Below are 17,898 nucleotides of genomic sequence, written 5' to 3'. Positions count from 1 at the left end.
TGGAGTTCCTGATCGAGTACTGAAAACCTGTGCTGACCAACTGGCCAATGTTTTCATAGATAACTCCAACATCTCACTCTGACAGGGCCATGGCACCCACCTGTTTCAGGAAGGCTGCAATCGTGCTAGTGCCCATGAAGAGTGTGGTAATCTGTCTAAATGACGACTGACCAGTGTCATTCATATCCACAATGATGAAGTATTTTGAGAGGCCAGTGTTCAGGCATATCAGCTCCTGTTTGAGCAGAATCATGGATCCATTCCAATTTGCCTTACCACAGAAACAAATCTATGACAGATGCCATCTTACTGGCTCTATACAAAACCCTGGAACACTTGGACAGCAAAGATGCATACACCAGGATGCATATTATTTTCTACATTTTGGCAATCAACACCACCATCCCCTCAAAACTGATCAACAAGCTCCAAGATTTGGGCCTAAATAACCCAATGAGTAATTGCATCTGGATTTCCCCACCTTCAGACCCCAATCAATGTGGATTGGTAAGAACATGTCCTCCATAATCTCTATGTACTGGAGTACCATAAGGCTAGGTAATTAGCTTCTTGCTCTACTCGCTTTACACTTACTATTGCATGGCTCAGTATGACAACAACACCATTTATAGATTTGTTGATGATACCATGGTAGTGGCCTGTACAGAATGGAGATTGAAACCTTGGCTGAATACTAACAACAACCACACACTCAATGTCGCCAAATACAAGGAGCTGTCGGTAAACTTTAGGAAGGAAAAATCAATTGATCGTTGGGGGAAATCAGAGGTGGAGAGGGTGAGAAAATTTAAATGACTGGGATTATTATCTTATAGGACCTTTCCTGGACCCAACATACTAATGTCATTGTGAAGAAAGCACATCAGCACCTTTACTTCCTGAGGAGTTTGTGGAGGTTCAATATCACATCAGAAACATTGGCAAACTTCTATAGGTGTGAGGTGGAAAGTGTGCTGACCATTTGCATCATGGCCTGGTATGGGGGCACCAATATCTCTGAGCCCTGCAAAATTTAATGGGCGTAGCCCAGTACATCACTAGCAAAACTCTCCCCACCATCAAGAAAATTTGCATGGAACTCTGCCATCAGAGAACACCAGCAACTTTCAAGGATTGACACCACCCAGCATATGCTCTGATCTCACTGCTGCCATCAGAAAAGAGGCATTGATTGGTGCCACAAGACTTGCACCACCAGGTTCATGAACAGTTGGTTCCCTTAAACTATCAGGTTTCTAAACCGTCTCAATCAGAGACTCGTTTAAGGACTCTTACATTACACATTATTTATTACTGAATACAATGTTTTCTATACTTGCATAGTCATTTGTTTACATTTCATTTTTTGTTTAGATTTTTCTTTTATGTATATGTATGGCTTGCAAAACACTCCTGGAGATCAGAAGAGTTTGAAAGATGTTGAAGAACTGTAAACTATCTTGATCTGCTGAGTCACTCATACCCTGCCAGAGGCAATAAATTTTATGATACAATATTCTGACGCATTCTGTGTTTATACAACATCCTTTACGTAGGCAGAGAAGACTGAGACATCATTAGATTAGATTCAAATTTATTGTCATTGTGCTAAGTAAAATACAAAGGAAATGAAATACAATTAGCATCCAACCAGAAGTTAAAAAAGTGCTATATACAAATGACTAAATGGAAATAAAAACAAGTACATTCAGCAAGCAAACAATTATACAAGTACTGACAGTACAATGTGAGTGCAGTACCACTCAACGATGTGATGTAAAATACTGCAGGGTCACAGCCTCGGGGAAATAAGCTCTTCTTGGGCCTGCTGGTTTGAATGTAGTGCCTACTGGATGGAAGAAGAGTTAGGGTGAGATGCATCTTTGATGATGCTTTTCATTCTGCCCAGACAGTGTTCCTGATAGACATTCTCAGTGTTGGGCAATTGGATGCCAATAATCCGCTGGGCAGTTTTCACCATCCAGTGAAATGCTTTACGATCCAATAAGAGACAGTCGCTATACCACACTGAGATGGCATAGGTGAGTATGCTCTCAATGGTATAGCGGTTTAAATCCATCAATATCCTGGGACAAAGGTGTACGTTCTTCATGCTTCGCAGGAAATAAAGATGCTGTTGTGCCTTTTTGATCAGGATGGATAAGTTCAGAGACCAGGTGAGATCATTGGAGATGTGGACACCAAGGAATTTGAAGCTTGATACATGTTCCACCACAACTCCATTGGTATAAATAGGGGCATGAGTGTGGCATCATGACATCAGCATGGCCAATTCCTGCACCTCTTCTGTACCTTTTAATTCTCAATGTAACAACGAATGTAGGCATACAAGACATCTTTATTTTTTTTACCTCAGTATGGATATCTTTGGAGCACTAGAGTTTCCCAGCAGAAAAACAGGCCCTTCAGCCCAACTTATCTTTGCTGACCAAGTTGTCTTCCTGAGCTAGTCCCACTTCCCTTTGTTCAACCCATAACATTTCCTGTCTACATATATGTCTAAACACCTTTTAAATGTTACAATTATATCCACCTTGACTACTTCCTCTGACAGCTTAATCCAAATACCCAAACCCCACCTTCATTGTGCAAAAAATTAGCCCCTCAGGTACTTTTTAAATCTCTCACCTTAAATCCCTCTAGTTTTTCATTTCCTTTCTTGGGGGATAAAAGGTCATGATTTTATAAACCTCAATAAGCTCCCCCTCGCAACCTCCTGTGCTCAAGGGAGAAAAGTCCCAATTTATCCACCCTCTCTTTGTAATTCAAGACCAATAACCCAAGTAACATTCTCGTTTTCACCCTTTCCACAATAATGATAACTTTTCCTTTATGTCCTCTTTGGCTTTCAAATCGAGAAGAAGTTTGAACTGGAGAAGAAGAGGTGTCTAATTCTGAGGCCAGGACCGATGGTAAAGATGATGAGGTTGAACTCTCACTCCTCTCTCATTCCACACTTCCCACTGATCTGCAAACAGATGGTGTCAGCAAGCCACCTCGAGACCTTACCCTCCAGACAACACCCTTCAAATACCCCAAGTAGCACAAAGAGCGAGGCAGGCAACTAGAAAAAAGCAAGTGAATGGTTTTGTTGAAGATACACCACAGCTCATTACACACCTGTTCAGACACAGAAATAGTAGACCATGTTGGGGGGGGGAGATTGCAGATATGGGGTTGAACAATCTATGCAACCTGGAATCAGGGCCAGCTGGCAGAAGGTGAGGTCCACTAAACCTCTGCTTCAAAGGACTCCGTTGAGGATGTGAGTGTCCAGGTGAAGGTGGTGGAATGGCAGGTGACCTGCCTTCCAGATAAGGAATTGCAAGAGAATTCAGATTCGACCCAGCATGAGGTTTTGTAATGAACTTGAAGCCCATCAATTTTTTCTGGGAGTGCTAATCATGGGACAGATGATAGAGACAGGAAGTCTTCACTGGGACCATCTGGTCCCTTTGCAGCTCCATCCCACACAGGAAGGTTCTTTCTGGAATGAAATCTAACCAGATCCTCTCCACAACCTTGGGCAACACAGTTAGCAGTACGGGTTAGTGTAACACTATTACAGTGCCAGCAGCCTTTGTTTGAATCTGGTACTGTCTATAAGGAGTTTGTACGTTCTCCCTGTGTCTGCGATGGTTTTCCCCAGGTGCTCCAGTTTCATTCCACCTTCAAAACGTACAGGAATTATAATATTTGGACAGCATGGACTCATGGGCTGGGAAGGTCTGTTACCATGATGTATGTCTAATTTAATTTAAAAAACACTCTCAACCACTAGATAGAACTTGCTCTTGCCCCGAACTTCTCTTTTGAGACCCTTTACTTTCCACACCTTCCTTCTTACATAAGAATAAATAATTCAATTCAGTTTAGTTTACATTACTTGTCAACTCTCTACACTTTCAGTCCTGAAGCAGAAGCTTTATCCAAAATATCAACCATCTATTTGCGTCCACAGGTGCTGAGTTCTACCGTTTCTCCTTCTTCACTAGTGTATCCTGGGTATTTTGTCTCAACCTCTAATTGTGTCTTTCTTTTCAGAGGTGAGGTTTATTTTTACACAGAGAATGGTGCGTGCCTGGAATGCATTGCCAAGGATGATGGTTGAGGCTGGTACAAAAGGCGTGAAGGATATGAGGTAGATTGAATTAGATTGTTGTGGAGTAGGTTTATTAAGGTCAGCATAATAAATTGGGACAGAGGGGCTGTAATATTCTATGCTGTAATATTCTATGTTCTAAAGAGCGTGCAAGAAAGAGAAAGAGTTAACGAGAGGGAAAGAGATGGAAAGAGAAAGAAGAAGAGAGGGGGAAAGAGACAGGCTGGGAGGCTTGTTACCTCTGGTGCAGGTTAACAGCAAAAATAATCAAAGAAATTCAATGGGCATATTAAGGAATATGTTGCTGTGATACAGGGAAGTAAAGAGAGGGAGAATAAAACTGATGGGATTGCTTCTTTTGGAACTGGCATAGCTCTGATATTATCGGATGGCCTCATTCCAGCTCATTATCACATTTCTACAGGTGCACTGTGGCAGTATACTGTCTGGTTGCATCACGGCCTGGTCTAGTAATTCAAGTGCCAAGGAACGCAGAAAGCAGCAGAAAGTGGCAAGGTCAAAGTCCATCAAGGGCACCGACCTCCTATTCATTGAAAAGATCGAAGCGAAGTGCTGTCTCCAGAAAGCAGCCAACACATAAAGGACCCCCATCACCCTGGTCACAACCTCTTCTCACTGCCACCTTCATGCAGAAGGTAGAGAAGCCTGAAGACCAGCACCTCAATGTTCAAGAACAGTTTTTATACAACAGCTACTGAACCTCCCAAGACTAAGACAGAACCATGAATGACCCCAAGATCACCAAACAATCTGTTTGCATGTCTGAAATGTCATTTCTTTTTCTTGCACTAACTGAAAATGTGAACACTTAAATATTTATCCTTTCATGTATATCATCCCTTTTTCTGTCTTGGCATAATATTTTATACCATTGTAGTTGGAGTATCATTACACCTGCAAGTACATTGCATTTATGCATGACAATATACTCTCATCCATCACCTGTTATATCTGAAATATCTTAGTGATGTTTGCTAGATCTTAGCAGGAGCATATGATTCAAAATGGGTATAAGCTATTTTGCCCTGAAAGTAACTTATTTGCTGGTTCAACGAGAAGCTGGAGGGACTCGGCAGGTCAGGCTAAATTTTCTTTCCATCGATATAAGACATAAAGTTGGCATGGCAATGGTTTCCAATGATATGGCAATTGTAACCCACCAGAAGTGTCATCCACATACTCCTCCGTCGTGTGTTCCTTCTGATGGACCCACTCACTGTTACACTTGAAGTAAATCTGAGTGGCAGGGGTCGCTTTGCAGTACAGGTTAACAGGCTTATTTTTCACAATGTATGCATCCCGGGGCTCAATGAGGAAATGTGGCAGAGGCTCCGGAGGATCAGACGGGAAGAATTCGGGAAGTTCTCCAAAGATGTCATCCTCTGCAGAAACAAAAAAGGAGAAGTGAAGAGGTCAGAAGTACACCCAGGGTCCAGTCCACAAGGTATAATGCTGGAAATAAAGGCAAATGGAAATAAAACAGAAAATGCAAAACACCAGCATCTGCAGAGAACTGAGTTAGCATTTCAGGTCGAGGAGAACTGAGAATAGTTGATGGATAAACATTTGTTAGCACATAGGGTAGATGTTCAGGGGCATGGTAAAACTTGTTTTTCTCTCTTTTGCAGCTCTGATGAAACATCATTTATCTGGGTGGCATTTAGATATTTCCTCTTTATGGCAAACCAAGAAGATGAGAGGCATAGGTAGGGTGGACAGACAGCACCTGTTTCCCAGGGCAGGAATAGCAAACACCAGAGGATATATGTACAAAGTGAAGGGAGGGAAGTTTAGGGGAGATATCAGGGGTAAGCTTTTTTTTACACAGAGAGTTGTGGATGCCTGGAATGCTTTGCCATGGATAGTGGTGGAGGTTGAAACATTAGGTGCATTTAAGAGACTCTTAGACAGGCATTGGGATGGAAGAAAACTAGAGACATGGGGTAGAGGGTTTAGTACTTTTTTTAAGGAATACGTGGGGTGGCACAACATCAAGGGCTGAAGGGCCTGCACTGTGCTGTTCTATGCTCTATGGTAGCTTCTACAATCCTGCTTCAAGATAATTTGGTAGCAAAAGTGCTGGAGGAATCATTGGAAGTAAAAGATGTTTCAGGACTGAGGCCTTCATCACAAATGTTGAAGATCAGATAGAGGCCTAAATAAAAAGGTTAAGGGGAGGAGTAGGAGAAGAGTGGAGTTAGAAAGGGGCAAGGAGAAACAGAGGACTCCTTTCTGCCAGCTCCCTACACAGGTCCCTTCCTTCTACTATCAGAGAGCTACCCCTCTGAGACCTCTGCCCTCTGCCCTCTGCCCTTATCATTTGTTTGTTTCTATTCTACTCTCCCACCTGAATCCACCCATTACCTCTAACCTGCAAACCTGTTCTTCTTACCTTGCTCCTTCTTCCCTCCTCTCCCAACTTTTTATTCAGGTGTCTACCTTTTTTTTCAGATTCCTTATAAAGGGTTTAGGCCAAAAACATCGACTGCCTTTGACTTCAGGTTGGCGCTGCATGACCTGGTGAGTTTCTCCAGCACTTTTGTGCATTGTACTCAACCCCAGCATCTGCAGATTTTCTTCTTTAAGCTCATGTATACAATTTGGAAACCATGGACAAGTTGGGCTGAAGGGCCTGTACCTAACAATGCTGTGATACACCACCCATTCTAAAGAAGCATAACTTCTTAAAATGCCTGGCCATCCAAACCTTCCTAAAATAACAGTGCTACATGTGGAAAAGACCTTAATAGAATTGTGTATTGTTGCAGGTACCAAAATAGCATGAGAAGCTACCTAGGCAACCCAACTCATGCAGAAGTTAGTGCAATAACAACAAATTTGAGGCTGGCTCAATTCACATAACACAATGCTATTACAGCACCTGGAGTAACACTATTACAGCACCTAGAGTAATGCTATTACAGCACCTATAGTAATGATATTCCAGCACCTAGAGTATTGCTATTATAGCATCTAGAGTAATGCTATTCCAGCACCTAGAGTAACACTATTACAGCACCTAGAGTAATACTATTATAGCACCTAGAGTAATGCTATTACAGTATATAGAGTAATGATCTTTCAGCACCTAGAGCACACATGTCAAAATCTGGCCCGCGGGCCAAATTTGGCCCGCGATATAATTATATTTAGCCCGCAAGATCATATTAAATATATATTAGAGTTGGCCCGCTGGCCGCCGCGCCAGTATAGCGCATGCACACTGAAGGTGAAAATGAAGATGCCGGAGGTGTGGAGGGATCTCAGAGTCCCGAATCCCGGGGATCGGAGCGCCGCACTCAGCCCGCCCGGCTCCCGGACACACAGACGCGGCTGGAGTTGGGGACCATCCTCACTGGGTCTGCGCTTCAGCGGCGATGCCAGACCGAACATCTCGTTGGTGATGCCTTCCCCCTCGCTCCGTGCGCCGCGGACCCTGCCTCCCGCTCCTTTTGTTGGAGACAAGCCCGGCGCCGTGAGATCGCAGTTTAATCCCTCTCCAACCATGGGAGGGGGGTGGGAGCAACGCGCTCTTCTCAGCCAATTCTTCCACCGCCCCGGACGCTGGCGTTTCAACGGGGGGTTCGGGTGCCTTCGTCAGGTGACCAACCTGTTGGTCCAAGACAAGGGGAGAGCGTACAAACTCCACACAGACAGCACCTGAACTCGGGTGAACGTGGAGCTGCAACCCCACAATCCACATCAGGACTGTGTGTAAGATAGGGAGCAGTGAGATGGAAGCTTATTTTGTTCCTGTGATTTAAGCCTTTCTTGGGGTGGGGGGGGGTCCTTCTCTGACCACTTGCCTAACAATTAACCTAATCAGATGTGGAGTTACCACAATACAACAGTTCTCAACCTTTTTCTTTCCACTCGCGTCCTGTGCCATTGGTGCTCTGTGATTAATAAGGGATTGCTTAAGGTGGTCTGTGGGTGGAAAGAAAAAGTTTGAAGACCACTGCTTTAATCATCCCTCATTGACTCGTCATGTGCACGGTTTCAGAACGCTAAAGGAAATGGGCCAATGACAATGACAACGACAATGAAAGAGTTTATCCAATACTATTATTAAACATTTATTTTAATAAGAAAAAGTTTAACATTACATATGTTGAAAGAAGAGAAAACATGCAGATGTTGTTGAAAATTTTCAATAAATATTTAGTTCGGCCCTCGACTTAGTCCAAGTTTTTAATTTTGGCCCTCTGTGAATTTGAGTTTGACACCCCTGACCTAGAGTATTGTTATTACAGCACCTAGGGTAATTCTATTACAGCACATAGAGTAACACTATTACAGCACCTAGGGTAATGCCACTTTAGTTGCCCATTCAGAGCCAGCTCTTCAGCGCTTGACATCCTGTTTTGCAGAAACTGCCAAAATGTTTGGCCTGGAAGTCAGCCTGAAGAAAACTGAGGTCCTCCATCAGCCAGCTCCCCACCATGACTACCAGCCCCCCCACATCTCCATCGGGCACACAAAACTCAAAACGGTCAACCAGTTTACCTATCTTGGCTGCACCATTTCATCAGATGCAAGGATCAACAACGAGATAGACAACAGACTCGCCAAGGCAAATAGCGCCTTTGGAAGACTACACAAAAGAGTCTGGAAAAACAACCAACTGAAAAACCCACAAGGATAAGCGTATACAGAGTCGTTGTCATACCCACACTCCTGTTCGGCTCCGAATCATGGGTCCTCTACCGGCATCACCTACAGCTCCTACAACGCTTCCACCAGCATTGTCTCTGCTCCATCCTCAACATTCATTGGAGTGCTTTCATCCCTAACGTCGAAGTACTCGAGATGGCAGAGGTCGACAGCATCGAGTCCACGCTGCTGAAGATCCAGCTGCGCTGGGTGGGTCACGTCTCCAGAATGGAGGACCATCGCCTTCCCAAGATCGTGTTATATGGCGAGCTCTCCACTGGCCACCGTGACAGAGGTGCACCAAAGAAGAGGTACAAGGACTGCTTTAAGAAATCTCTTGGTGCCTGCCACATTGACCACCGCCAGTGGGCTGATATCGCCTCCAACCGTGCATCTTGGCACCTCACAGTTCGGCGGGCAGCAACCTCCTTTGAAGAAGACCGCAGAGCCCACCTCACTGACAAAAGGCAAAGGAGGAAAAACCCAACACCCAACCCCAACCAACCAATTTTCTCCTGCAACCGCTGCAACCGTGTCTGCCTGTCCCGCATCGGACTTGTCAGCCACAAACGAGCCTGCAGCTGACGTGGACATTTACCCCCTCCATAAATCTTCGTCCGTGAAGCCAAGCCAAAGAAGAAAGAAAAGAAGAGATTACAGCACATAGAGTAACACTATTACAGCACCTAGAGTAATGCTATTACAGCACCTAGAGTAACGCTATTACAGCACCTAGAGTAATGCTATTCCAGCACGGAGAGTAACACTATTACAGCACTTAGAGTAACACTATTACAGCACCTAGAGCAATGCTAATACAGCACCTAGAGTAACACTATTACAGGACCTAGAGTAACACTGTTACAGCACCTGGAGTAATGCTAATCCAGTATCTAGAGTAGCACTATTCCAGCACCTAGAGTAACGCTTTTACAGCACCAATAACCCATGTTTGAATCAGGTGTTGTCTGTAAGAAGCTTGTATGTTCTCCATGTATCTGGATATGTTTATTCTGGGTGCTCCAATTTCTTCCCACCCTTCAAAACAGATGGGGGTTATAGGTAAATTGGGGTATTTGAGTGACATGGGCTCATGGGCCAGAAGGGTTAGTTACCATGCTGGTATGTCTAAACAATCAGAAAAAAATTAAAGTAAAACATTAAAAAAATACAGTGTAGGAAGTAATGTAACAATTAATCCTGGCAGGATGTCAAATAAAATAGAGTTTAAATGGTCAGTGTCAGGGCATCATCTGCTGCCAGGGTGTGGTCCATTTAAGAGTTTGATAACAGCAGGAAAGAACCTGTCCTTGAACCAGGAGCTTCACATTTCCAAATTTGTGTATCCTTTGCCAAATGGAAGGGGTGGGGGGAGGTGGAGTGGGAAGAAGGGAATATGACCGGGGGTGGGGTGATTATTTAATAAGTTGCCAGCTTATTAGAGGGGATGGGGGTGGTATAGATGGAGTTGATGGGAGGAATTGGCTCATGAATTCAGCAAAATATAAAGCAAAAGTGTTGGGTGAGGGGGAAACTGATGTCCATGGTTTTAAGGGAAAAGCATTGTCCATGGTTTTAAGGGAGTACTAGTAGGATCACCTACCAGCACCTACTGTGTGATTTTTTCTGCTTCTTTGGGGTATTTGGGTGACATGGGCTCATGGGCCAGAAGGGTTAGTTACCATGCTGGTATGTCTAAACATTCAGAAAAAAAATTAAAGTAAAACATTAAAAAAAAGGAAGTAATGTAACAATTAATCCTGGATCACACCTTATGTCAAATTTTGTTTTTTCTTCCAAATTGCACAATGATGAATGTCACCGGGGAGTAATGGAGTGCCAGATGTTGAGATAGCTGTTAATGCTTTCCTGTTGATGCTGGTTATTCTCATTAACTTTAGGGCCATTGAGCTGCTTTAACTTGCAGTGTGCAATAAGTATCTTGGAAGCAAAACTACTTGAAGCACTTCTACATAATTTGTTCACCGGGCCATTGTTTATGAAACAGATCCTGATACAATATAGGTTGAGAACCACTGCTCTAGCAGATGTTTGCACCAGTCTGTGTTTAATCTTTAACTGCAATGCAGAAGTATTCATTTCTATTCCCATTACCTGCTGACTAGTACCTTGGGACAGCTATTGATACAGGACCCTAATGAGGAACAAATAAAGCCTGAATGCCGGCAATAATCACCATTTCTCGGGCAGTATTGGTGTAATGAATATAAATGCACATTTAATGAAATTAGATCCTGGCTTTTAACAGTTACTGTGAGTTGCACCATAAAAATTAAATCAATTGGCTTAGTTCATTAAAATAATTGAACAAAATGCGAAGGATCTCTGGACATGTGGACATGTCATCTGCCATCCTCAACTCACTTTCCAATGTCTGCCAAAAGTTCCGTAAGCTGGGAACATACGTAGAAACTGCAGCCCTGTGAAGGAGAGAGAGAGAGAGTCGAGAGAGGGAAAAGGAGAGAGAGAGAGACAGAGAAAGAGGGAGAAAGGGGAGAAATGAAGAGAGAAAGAGGAGAGTGCAAGCAGGAGAGAGGCAGGGGAAAGAGAGAAAGTGGTGGGAAGGGTGGCAGTGCACACTGACTTGGAGAGAGGCAGAGGGATCAGGCAATACTACAGCATGGAATCAGGTCCTTCAGCACACTGCTGACCATGTTGACCAGGAAGCTCACGTTCAGGTTATTCTTCCCAAATTCCCATCAGCTGCCACGCAACCCCACCCCCCCCCCCCCCAAATCCGCCACACACTGACACGAGTCAGAACAATTTACAGCAGCCCATTAACCCAGCATCCACATGTTCTCTGGATGTGGGAGGGAAATGGAGCTTCACCCCCAGATTACACCTCTCACCCCCATCTTCCAGAGTCATTCATGCTGTTCATGACGACTACATGCAAACTCCTCACACATCATAGAGAAAGGTGTTGAGAGCGGAGAAGGGGCAGACATAATTAAAGTAGGATCAATAAAGCCAAGAGAAAATCTAATTCAAATCCTTGATCATGTTAAGAAGATAAGACATAGGAGCAGGAGTAAACCATCTGGCCTATTGAGGCCGATCACCATTCAATAAGGTTTGGCTGACCTGGTCATGCAGTCAGCTCCACTTACCTGCCTCTTCCCTTAACCCTTAATTCTTCTATTTTAAAATTCTATCAGTGCCATTAATACATGGAATGAGTCAGAATTTTACTTTTTTTTAAATTTAGAGATACAGCAGGGTAACAGGCCCTTCTGGCCCACAAGCCCATACTACCCAAATACACCCATGTGACCAATTAATCTACTAAGCCCATCCGTCTTTGGTACGTGGAAGGAAGCCGAAGCACCCAGAGGAAGCCCACATAGATACAAGAAAAATATATAAACTCCTTTCAGACTGTAGAAGATTCGAACCTAGTCACTGGGGTTGTAATAGCTTTGTGCTAACCATTAACCATGCAATCCTGACAACACTGTTCGTACCCACACCTCAAGGAGCCAGCTCATCTTCTCCTTTTCAAATAAAATTAAGGAAAGGCAATTAACTGCCATCTCGGCCTGCGATGCCTACACCCCATGAATGAATAAAACGAAAATAGACTTCAGACGTAGCCAATGAGCAAATGTGAATAAAGATGGGGAGGAGGAATGAATAATAATGAAACTATTGCTGTGGAAAATGCCAGAATTGTTACAGAGAAAAACCTAACCCACTTGTTAGCTAAACTATCCAACAGCTGGTTGCCAAAGATGTCATTACAATTTTACATTAAAATCTTATTCAGTAGTGTCTGGCTGCATGTCTGGTATTCTTACGGTTGTATGTAACTCCAGAGGTCCATGAGAAGTCCAATTTTTTGAGGAGTTATTGAAGCATTGTGAGCACCAGCCAACTCCACGTTGCTTTGGATCAGCTACTGGGCCAAGCCTCACCCACCATGTGTTCAGAAACAAGCTACAGCTCAGACAAAACAAGGACAGAAGAAGAAGAATGTTTATTCTCCTTCCAATTGGCATCAGTATGACTGAAGAGGCAGGAGACTGTGGATGGTGGAGTGTGCAGCAATAAACAATCTGTTGCATCAGCAGGAGAAAAAGAACCTGTAGACAGCCACTGCCACTGGCTGCTCTGCACCCGCTGCAATCGCATTGCAGCCACTGTACTCGCGACAGTGCACTGCGTATATGCGAAATCCAAGAGGGCGCGTTAGTTGAATTGAGTACTAGCAGGGAGCAGATGCCATGCTGTGGGCTCTCTCTCTCTCTTTCTCTTTTTGATAGTGTACAGTAAAGTTGTTTGGTTCACCTCACCTGCCAACTCGTCTAGTTATTCAGCACACAATTGCAAATATTGTGTCAGAAGTTGGATCAAGAGCGTCCCAAGCCTGAGGCCTTCCAGTCGGTCACAGTGAGTAACCAGAATCATGTTTGCAAGTCACCAAAATGGCAGATGGATTTTGATGGCCCAACCCATTCATGTTTGAAAGAAATGGAATGGAGAACTGGTGTATTTCTGAGCAAGCGTATGACACATTTATTGAGGCAGTGCACAGCGACAAGCTTGCCTGCATCAGAGGGTACATTTGGCTAAACTTGGCAGGTCCAGAAGCCATTGAAAGGGAGAGGTTGTTCATGTATGCAGACGAAGCATGAAAAGGGGAACTCATTACCAGTCCAACCGAGTCAAGATAAGACCCCGAATGTTTAAAAGAAAAATTCAGGGAAATATACAATCCACAGAGAAACGTGATGATGGAAAGGCACAAATTTAATACTAGAGACCAAAAGCCTGGTGATTTGAAAATCAGGGTGAAGACCTGTAACTTTGAAACGCTCTGTGAGGAGTTAATTAAACATAGGATGGTTTGTGGTGTTTGTGACCACAGTATGTGGAAAGCACTTCTGGACGACAGTGAGATAACGCTAGTAAAGGCCATCTCTACCCGTCTGGTGTACGAAACTACTGAGGAAAACTGGCCTCTCCACAACAGCAGTCCATGAGCATTGACACAATCCAGGTGGTACCCATGATCAGACAGTTGCTGGAGGCCAGGAGGAAGTGCCAGCCATGCCACCCCACACCCTTGTCCAGGGCAGGGTGTGGTAACTGCGGAGGCGATGGCATGCTGAAAAGAGAAACGTGCCCAGTGTTCAGCCAGCAGTGCTGAACCTGTGGAAAGTGAAAAGCATCCACTGGTCTTCAAGGCCAGATTCCCTTAATCACCTCTCAATCACTGCTTTGAATGGATTTAATGACTCAACATCAGAGCTCTTGCTAGTACACAATTCCAAAGTTTTATAATCTTCTGCATAAGAATACTGCTTCAGCCATGTCCTAAATGTCTGGCCTCTCATCCTGAGGCTGTGCCTAACAATTCTAATTCTCCAACCAGGAACCAGCTTCTTTGTATTCACCTTGCCCAGAAGCTTGAACAAGTCAGTGCGATCACTCAAGTTTTCAAAGCATGTGAATATGGACTCATCCCAATCAATCTCTCCTCACAGAACAACTCTTTTAGTTCAGCAATTAATCTATTCATCTAATAATTATAAAAGTGACCTTAAACTGGTAGTCCAGTAAAATCAATCTAAAGTTAATAACTACTTTCATGTTCAATACCCAAAAGGCTTACAGTTTATTCACCAATTAAATTATGTATTCTATGGAGGACTCATTTGCAAACAATCTTTCCTATGTGCATTTAAGAATGTCAATTAATCATGGTCAGGAATAAATGGAAAATTTTAATCGGTCAGGATGGATCTCATCTTGAGATTTGGGTATATTGGGGGGGGGGTGTGCGAGGTGGGGGGAGCTAGACTTGTTGATAATCACCAATGAACAACAGTTAAATTAGATTCTGATAGATCATAAATCATTCAGAATGCCATTGACAAAACAAATATACAGAGTTAACAATTTCAGACATCCAATGATGTCAAATGTCTGAAACAAATTCTAATCCCCTGAATTACTTGGGCTGGCAAAATGTCGGCAGCAAAATTGTAACTGATATTTAATCTACTTGCTGAATGCACGGTGTCCTTTCCGTCTATGTAGGTTCACGAAGAGACAGAATCCCCTCTTGACCACCTGATCCACTCCTGAAAATATTTAGGCAGCTACTTTATCAGCTCCATTTATGGTCAATTGCCAAAATATGCTGCTAGGTTTGTGAGTGGGGAGGAGAGGGGACAAATTAAGATTTGACTTTTCTTTTAACTTTAGGTAGAATCCATTGGCTAAAACAAACAAGGGACTTTAAAAATACATATTAGATGAATATTGAAGGAAAATAATTGATGGGTATGAGGAATGGTTCTGACTGGAGAGCATCGACAATGGGGTGAATGGCCTCTTCATGCAATGGGTGCTTGAGATGTGAAGAGTCAGTCTGGGCTTGATGGATTGAATGATCTATTTTTGTATCATTATAAAATTTCAGTGGGCAGTCAAGATTTAACTGCATTGGAAGATCTGCAGACACATATTGTCCAGAGAGGGCAATACTTAACGTGCTGGAGAAACTCAGACAGTAACACAGCATTCATAAAGGGTAACCAACTTTTCTGGCCTGTGCTCTTCATCAGGCATGATGAATATTTTCACCCTGACGAAGGGCCCCAGCTTGAAATCTTTACTTCTTGTGGATGCTGTATGACCTGCTGACTTTCTCCAGCATGTTTGTGCATTGCTCTCGATCCTAGAATCCGCAGATTTTCTTGTTTAATTCCTTGTCCAGAGTGGGAAAGGATGCTAGATTTCCTCTTCTGGGGAGGGTTTTAAAAACAATCCAATAATTTCATGGCGACTATTGTATTTTTATTTATTTATTCCAGATTTATTTATTTAAACATATTCAGAGAGTCATGAGGCATGGGATCCATGGACATTTGGCTGTGTGGATTTAGAATTAGATTGCCTGCAGAAAGCAGAGGGTGATAGTAGATGGAACGTATTCTGACTGGAGTCAGTGACTAGTGGAGTTCAACAAGGATATGTCTGGGACCTCTGCTCCTTGTGATTTTTATAAATGACCCAGGCGAAGAAGTAGAGAGATGAGATACTCAGTTTACAGATGTCACCAAGGATGGAGGAGTAGAACGTTATTGAAAGGATAAAGACAGGATTCAGAGTTGGGTGGAAAAGTTGGAGATGAAGTTCAATCCAGATACAGGTGTGTGTGAAGTGATGCATTTTGGTACGTCAAACTTCAAGGCAGAGCACATAGCTAATGGCATGTTTCTTAACAGTGTGGAAGAACAGAGGGAACTTGATGCCCAAATCCATAGACCTCTCAGGTTGCCACACAAGTTGATAGGGTAGTTAAGAAGGCTTATGGTATGCTGGCCTTCATTAGTCATGCGATTGAGTTAAAGCATCATGATATGAAGTTACAGCTCTATAAAACTTTGGAATATTGTGTTCAGATCTAATTGCCTCTTTATAGGAAGGATGTAGAAGCTATTGCGAGAGCGCAAAGGAGATTTATAAGGATTATGCATGGATTGGAGAACATGTCTTATGAAGCAACATTAACAGAGCTAGGACTTTCCTCTTTGGAGCAAGAAGGATGAGAGGTGACTTAATAAAGGTCTACCAGGTTAAGAAAGGCATAAACAGTGAGGACAGCAAGCACCTTTTTCCTGGGTTGAGAGCAGCAAATACCAGAGGACATCTGTACATGGTGAGATGAGGAAAGTTTAGTGGAGACACCATGGGTAAGTTTTTTTATACACAGATAGAAGTGGGCATTTGAAATATATGGCTAGGTGTGGTGATGGAGACTGGTAAAATAGGACATTTAAAAGACTCTTAAGCAGGCACATGGATACAAGAAAAATGGAAATTTATGGGTGTAAGGTATGGAAGGTTTAGTTAGTTGAGTAGGTTTCTATCAGTTGGTACCACAATGTGGGCCAAAATGCTTGTATTTTCCTGTAAATTCTATATTTTATGTTCTATGTATTTAACTGCACAAACAGCAAGGTAGAAGTCAAATAGAAGAAGGTGGGGGGGGGGGGGGGTTGTGGGGAAAGCAGAGGGACCAAGAAGTGAAAAGGTACTGAACAGAAGATACAAGAGGTGGGGGAAGGAGACTATTGGGATGGAATGGGGGAAATGTTAGAAAATGGTGGCAGATAAATGCTATCTAGGCCTGGGCCTAGAGCAAATGCTCAGTGAAGTGATTGCTCCATATGCATCTCCTCTCATCAATGTACAGGAGGTCACACTGAGGAAGCAGAATGCAGGAGATGAAGTTGGAGTGGGATATAAAGTTCTGCTTCACCTGGAAGGTCTCTGTAGTCCTGGATGGAGACAATGTGGGAGATGTAGGGAAAGGTTTCCATGTTCTGCAATATCTAGCAAGAAGAGGGTGGAAGGTTGGGTGGGGAGGAAAGATTGGACCAGGGAATCACAGAGAGACAGATCCCTGTTGAAAGTAGAAATCAGAAGATATGGCTCGTGGTGGGATTCCTGACAATGCATCATATGCTTCCTCGACACCCTTAAATCCAGTGGCACAAAGATTGAATCTTCAAATTTTAAGGAACTCTCACCTCTATCTGGATCCATTGTTTCCATTTTTCCTTTATCTGCCACTGGAGGGGTAGGTTAATTGGATGTAAATTGAGCAGCACAGACTCATGGGCCTAAATGGCCTGTTACCATGTTGTATGTCTAAATTTTTTTTTAAATGTGAAAAAAACATTCTTTCCAATCTTTGTCAATCTCTTCCAATGGTGTCATCTCTCTACCTCTGCCACCATTATTTCTCCAGGAACCTATCACCTCTTGGCCCTTTCCCCAGCCCATCTCCTTTCCCCATTTGTATGTTTGCTATCTCCCCTCCTACTTCAGTTACCACACAGAGGGTATCCACCAAATGCCTGACCATTTGAGCTTCTCCAGCTTTTCTTTGTTAACTAAAGTCTTGTCATTGGTCCACTTCAAGACATTTTGACTGCTGGACAGTACAGATCTCACTGGGCTCTGTCCCAAAACTCTAATAAATGTAAATAGTATGGTGTTTCTAGGTCTCGTGTTAATTCTTGGTCAACTGAACACAATATTGGGTCTGTGCATCCAGCATT

The 17,898-nt window shown here is 43.3% G+C and overlaps 1 protein-coding gene across 7 annotated transcripts in view; it reads right to left on the bottom strand.

The window, feature by feature from the left end:
• The window catches only part of LOC138757784 (netrin receptor UNC5C-like), a 369,257-nt gene that overhangs the window by 95,251 nt on the left and 256,108 nt on the right, over window positions 1-17,898 (bottom strand). For all 7 annotated transcript variants that reach the window (XM_069925675.1, XM_069925676.1, XM_069925678.1 and 4 more), the window contains exon 2: window positions 5,305-5,526. In XM_069925675.1, coding sequence (XP_069781776.1) covers window positions 5,305-5,526 — 222 coding nt within the window. The remainder of the gene's footprint in view (window positions 1-5,304; window positions 5,527-17,898) is intronic.

This window comes from Narcine bancroftii, chromosome 3 (genome assembly GCF_036971445.1).
Source record: "Narcine bancroftii isolate sNarBan1 chromosome 3, sNarBan1.hap1, whole genome shotgun sequence".
Lineage (NCBI taxonomy): Eukaryota > Metazoa > Chordata > Chondrichthyes > Torpediniformes > Narcinidae > Narcine > Narcine bancroftii.
The sequence above is the reverse complement of the archived record's forward strand: the minus strand, read 5'-3'. Positions and strand labels throughout refer to the sequence as shown.